General features: G+C 37.8%; 1 protein-coding gene across 1 annotated transcript; it reads right to left on the bottom strand.

Moving 5' to 3' along the window:
• Positions 1-1,690: 1,690 nt before the first annotated feature.
• On the bottom strand, positions 1,691-5,002 carry LOC114818482 (GPN-loop GTPase 1; the record flags this gene model as incomplete). The annotated part of the gene is made up of 5 exons (XM_029084500.1): positions 1,691-1,785; positions 1,888-1,966; positions 2,507-2,544; positions 3,239-3,305; positions 4,963-5,002. Coding segments are annotated over 5 exons (319 nt in total), but the record flags the coding sequence as incomplete, so codon positions are not given.
• Positions 5,003-5,239: the final 237 nt, after the last annotated feature.

Consider the following 5,239-nt stretch of genomic DNA (forward strand, 5'->3'; position numbering starts at 1 on the left):
GTCCCTTCCAAACCACACCATTCTATGATTCTATAAGGCAGACAAGACTTGTGCAAAACAATACATTTTACTTCAACAGATAATTATTTTCCTCCACATTAATTAGCACATAATTTTCATCCAGATCCTGTTAACACAGTACAAAAAAAACCATCTGCCTCAGAAGTAATTGCACATCTGTAAGATATAAAATCTCATTCTACACATCCAGTTTGTTTTGATTACTGTTTTCTATGACTCTCATTTCCCAGTTTTTAACCCTCTTTGCATTTTCTAATTATTTTGACTCAAACCTTAGGTTCTGAGAACTGAGCAATGAGTCCAAACAACTCAAATCATCTATAAAGCAAAACTCCCTTGAACCACGAGCTTACATATTCACTTCACCATATATATTCTAACATCTTTTGCTCAACACTAATGTCAGAAATGCAGCATGTGATAAGATATACTTTGCATACCCCTATCACAGTGATATAACTTTTGACCTTGATACAAGAATTGATAGGGTTTTTGAAAACCTTTTACCAACATTTACCATGAATTATGACAGCTCTAGATACATTGATCTTTAAACAGGTATTTAGCCCCTGGTTTAACATGAAAGAAAACAAGTCCCTGTATGAGGAGGAAAACAATAAATCAGTAACTCCATGCTACGCTGAGCTCCAAACAAATCTTGAAGAATCACTGAAAGTATCAATAATTAAAAAAAAAAACCAAACTGTGCTTACAAGAAAGAGCTTAAACCAGGCTATCTTGATTCACCTTAGATAAATGATTTTAAAAGCAACAGGCAATGCGTTAGATCTGATGTAATTAGCCTTCATTGCACTAAGGTCTCATGGATTATTTAACACTCTCAGTGGGAGTTTTGACCCAATGACCTCCGGATGTCCACTGGCACCTAAATTATTTTGCTTATACAACAGGAAAACCACTCAGAGAATAAACAAAACAGCAGATTGAGTGGATATGAGGCATCAATGTGCGCTTACAGCCCAGAAAGGCAATTGTATCCTGGGCTGCACCCAGAGCAGCGTGGGCAGCAGGTGGAGGGAGGGGATTCTGCCCCTCTGTTCCGCTCTCCTGACACCCCACCTGCAGTGATGCCTCCAGTTCTGGGGCCCGCAGTACAAGAAAGACAGGGACTTGCTAAAGCAGGTCCAGAAGAGGGCCACAAAAACAATGAGAGGACTGGAACACCTTTCCTGTGAAGAAAGGCTGAGAGAGTCGGGGTTGGCCTGGAGAAGGGAAGGCACAAGGGAGACCTTTCAGCAGGTTACCATTGTGACCTTTCAGTATAGAAAAGGGGCTTATAAGAGAGACAGAGAGAGACTTTTTCATAAGGCCTGTAGTGACAGGACAAGGGGTGACAGTTTTGAACTGAAAGAGGGGATATTTAGATTGGACATAAGAAATTTTTTTATTATGATAGTGGCAAGACATTGGAGCAGGTTGCCCAGAGAAGTTGTGGATGCTCAGTCATTGGAAGTGTTCAAGGTCAGGTTGGACAGGTTTTTGAGCAACCTGGTCTAGTGAAAGATGTCCCTGCCTGTGGCAAGTGGGGTGGATTAGATAGTCTTTAAAGGTCCCTTCCAACCCAAACCATCTATCATTCCCCTCCAAAACAAGTACCAAAGTGACACAGCAATCAAAGCAGATGCACTGCATTTTCAGCTTTTCTTACCTGCAGGCGTACAACATGTTGGACATAAAGGTGATAGGGTTAGTACTGCGAGAGGTGTCCATCACATAAACAACAACTGAAGGAAAAGAGGAAGCCTGGAAACACAAAGTAAAAGATATTTTCATTAGAAGTATAAGCTTTTCAACAGCCACTTCTTTCACAAAGCCTCACTGTCAAGTCATGTAGAAAACACTTACCAAGGCCTCAGTTATGATGGTTCCTGATGCTGACCAGGTGAATACCTCAATTTGCCCTGGTGTGTCAATAATAACATACCTGTTAAAAGGCACCCCCGAAAAACAGTAAAGGAAAATTAGTTAAGCACAAGGTCCTGTTCTGACTAGATTACCACAAGCATGTAATTGCAAATCACATGATTATTCTGTTACAGATCAGAAAAGCTTCTCCCAAACAGTGACAAGATTTATGGGCATGGCTGAAAATTTCCTGTGTGATTTCTGTAACTAAGAAGCACATACTCTCTTTAGATTCTACTAAAGCTGAAGGCATCAATTTGACAGACACTCAGTACTGCAAACACTTCAGAAGAAGAATTAATTGTTGCCTATTTGAACAGTGCGTGAGAAAAAGTGACAGTCTAATGGAAGACAAGAAAAGCAGAACTGGAATCAGCAGACATTTCTTCAACTTATCTGAAGACTAGTTTATCTGTTCTAATTCTATGCTCTTTTCCACATAAAATCTATAAAACAAGGCTGAAAAACAACTAGAAAACATACAAAAAACCTTTTTAGGATTTCACATGGTTTTCCCACACTAATCCCAGAAAAGTAGAACTCGGTAGAATGTACTCACTTGGATGCATTTTGTCTTTTTTCAATAAACTTCATCACCTGATTGAAAAATGAATATACTTAGGCTCACAACAGGAAGCTTTCATAATAATTTCATAACCGAAACAACATTAACTTGCACAGCTGCATGTGTGTCTCAAAAGAAGATTAAAGTCTAAGCTTTTCAGTGTATGAAAATGCCTTCTAAGGAAGGGTGGAAAATGCTCAGACACTGCATAGGTCAAAGAAAAGCTTTATTTTGTCTGTGTTCTAATACCTGGATAAAGAAATGGTAAAACAAAGGCAGTTGTTCTCTACTTTTTTACTAAGAGACTGTGCACCGTCTCAATGCATAAGTTCCCATTTAGCATTATGATTTAAGAGAGCAGTCAATTACCAAATAACCCTAGGAAAACTTAACCTGTTTCCAGAAGTGAGCTTCCTTACTTCAAAATCAGAGTATTCAAATGAAAGATTTTATAGTGAACACAGTGCAACAGAACAGTTATGTACAAAGACTAAAGCATATTCTGTACACGTGGCTTCTAAATTTTGCTTTTTAAAAAGCTGAAAAACTGAAATCTCTCAAATGAAAGCTAATGTGTTTGTCTGCTTTGTAAAAGACATGGTTCTGTATGATTAGGAGGCTAACCAAATACAGTGTTCTCTAAGACTTCAAATACACAAAAACCCCACAGTCTCCCAGCATAGTATTGTAGCACAATATCACAAAGGAACAACCTTGTCCTCGTACCTGATCAAATCTTGTAGCAAAGAGATTGAGGGAGGTCACTATGCCACCATTTGGGCCCAGCCCATATCTAAATGCTTCATTAAGGAAAGCAGATGATTATGCACATCTCACAGGGTTTCTTTTTCAATTCTGATAATAGTTGGCCATATACAATGCACAGTGGATACCTTGGAGCAAAAGACAATACCCCTAATAAACAACTAAGTCTTCTAAGTGATGCAGTAGCATAACAAATACAAAGTGGTCTCTCTCTTGCCCAAGCGTGTGATTGACAAAAGGAAAAGAGTCTATGCCGTGACTTCCCCTCGCCATTATTCAAGCATTACCACTCTGGACAAAGACAAAAAGAGGTTGTAGATGCCCCCTCCCTGGAAGTGTTTAAGACCAGGGTGGATGAGGCTTTGAGTAACCTGATCTAGTGTAAGGTGTCCCTGCTCATGGCAGGGGGGTTGGAACTAGATGATCTTTAAGGTCCCTTCCAACCCAAACCATTCTATGATTCTATGATTCTAAAATATAGGTATGTGTTTACATCAAAGCCATCTTTGTCTTTCCAGAAGGATTTACAATGCAGCCAGTAATTCAGAATTTAACAATGCCCTGAATGCACTTAATTTTAAAAAATTGTACTTCAAAAGATAAATAAAAGATTTATTGCATAAATAATTTTTCAGCAGAATATAAATGATAATGGGAATGAACGCTGTAAAGATACTTGAAGTGTCAGCTTAAACATGAAGATTTAAACATCTTTTTTCATGCATACAGATCTATATACTAATTATGTTCAAAGAAACAAATATAATTTTTTTTTAAACTCTATAAGAACCAGCACTCATTCATCAGTAAACACTGTCTTCTAGGGCCACTACTCTCAGTATCCAAACACGAGGCCAGACACCCTCCTTAACCACTATTTAATGAGATGCTTAAACTCCAGGAATGGCTAACAGTAACACAAACAACATACCTGAGTACTAAACTGAAACTTATACTTGGATGATGATTTGTTGGTAACTCCAAATCAAACAACAGCCAAAATCAAGAATCCTATTCTCCACCATCTTTATTCTCGTCTAAAATACTAAATTTAAGAGTCACACTAGCAAAGCAAATCCAAACACTGTACGTCATCTCTATCTGCACAAGCTATTACTTAGGAGACAAAGGAACTCCATACCCCATACTGAGATGCAGTCATTTTACCATAATGTTACTGAACTACAGTTATCAAACTGCTGTTCAGCAAGAGTCAACAATCCAATGTCTCTGATATTCAGAAAGACAACAGTGCTTTGATTATGGCCAAACAATGTGAAAATAGTTTCCTCACCTACTACAAGCAAATAGGAATTTGCATGTTTGTTTATAAGGAATAAAATTAGACTTGTTAGAACATGGGGAAAAGGCTGCTGGCTTCCACAAAGAAAGATACAAGTTCTTTGAAAGAAAAATGGAAAAAAAAAAAAGATGTGGGCAGAGTGCCTATTATTTGTAAAAATGCACTATCAGTAGGCAGAATTAGGCAAAGGAGAAAATGAGTTCTTCTTAGGACTCTCACATGCAAGAAATACATAGTAAAAAACTTCTGATCTTGATGTAATGTTCTGCATTACCATCATCCCCAACACCTCCTGCCCTCTTCATCATAGTGTGCAGAAGTGACAGACTATTTTCACAGAATCTGAGATTTCAAATGTCATTATTCAGACAAAAAAGGATACTGTTTCATGACTTCTTTGTACTTCACAGTGTCCCGGATATCTAGAAGAGGAAGACATATAAATAGTTTTAGGACAACACTTTTAAAATATCCTTCTTCATCAATTTGCTGATAGGTGAAAGCCCTTCTTTTTCTAGAAAGTCTCCTTTTGTCTCAGTAATAGATCTAGCACCAACAGGAAAAAACCTCTCAAGTAGAACAAATTAAATTTAACAGACTTGCTATGCTCTCAACATATATACGAAATCCATTGTAATTCACATGAAACACCACTAATT

This window comes from Antrostomus carolinensis, unplaced genomic scaffold (assembly GCF_000700745.2).
Source record: "Antrostomus carolinensis isolate BGI_N321 unplaced genomic scaffold, ASM70074v2 scaffold25594, whole genome shotgun sequence".
Taxonomy (NCBI): Eukaryota; Metazoa; Chordata; class Aves; order Caprimulgiformes; family Caprimulgidae; genus Antrostomus; species Antrostomus carolinensis.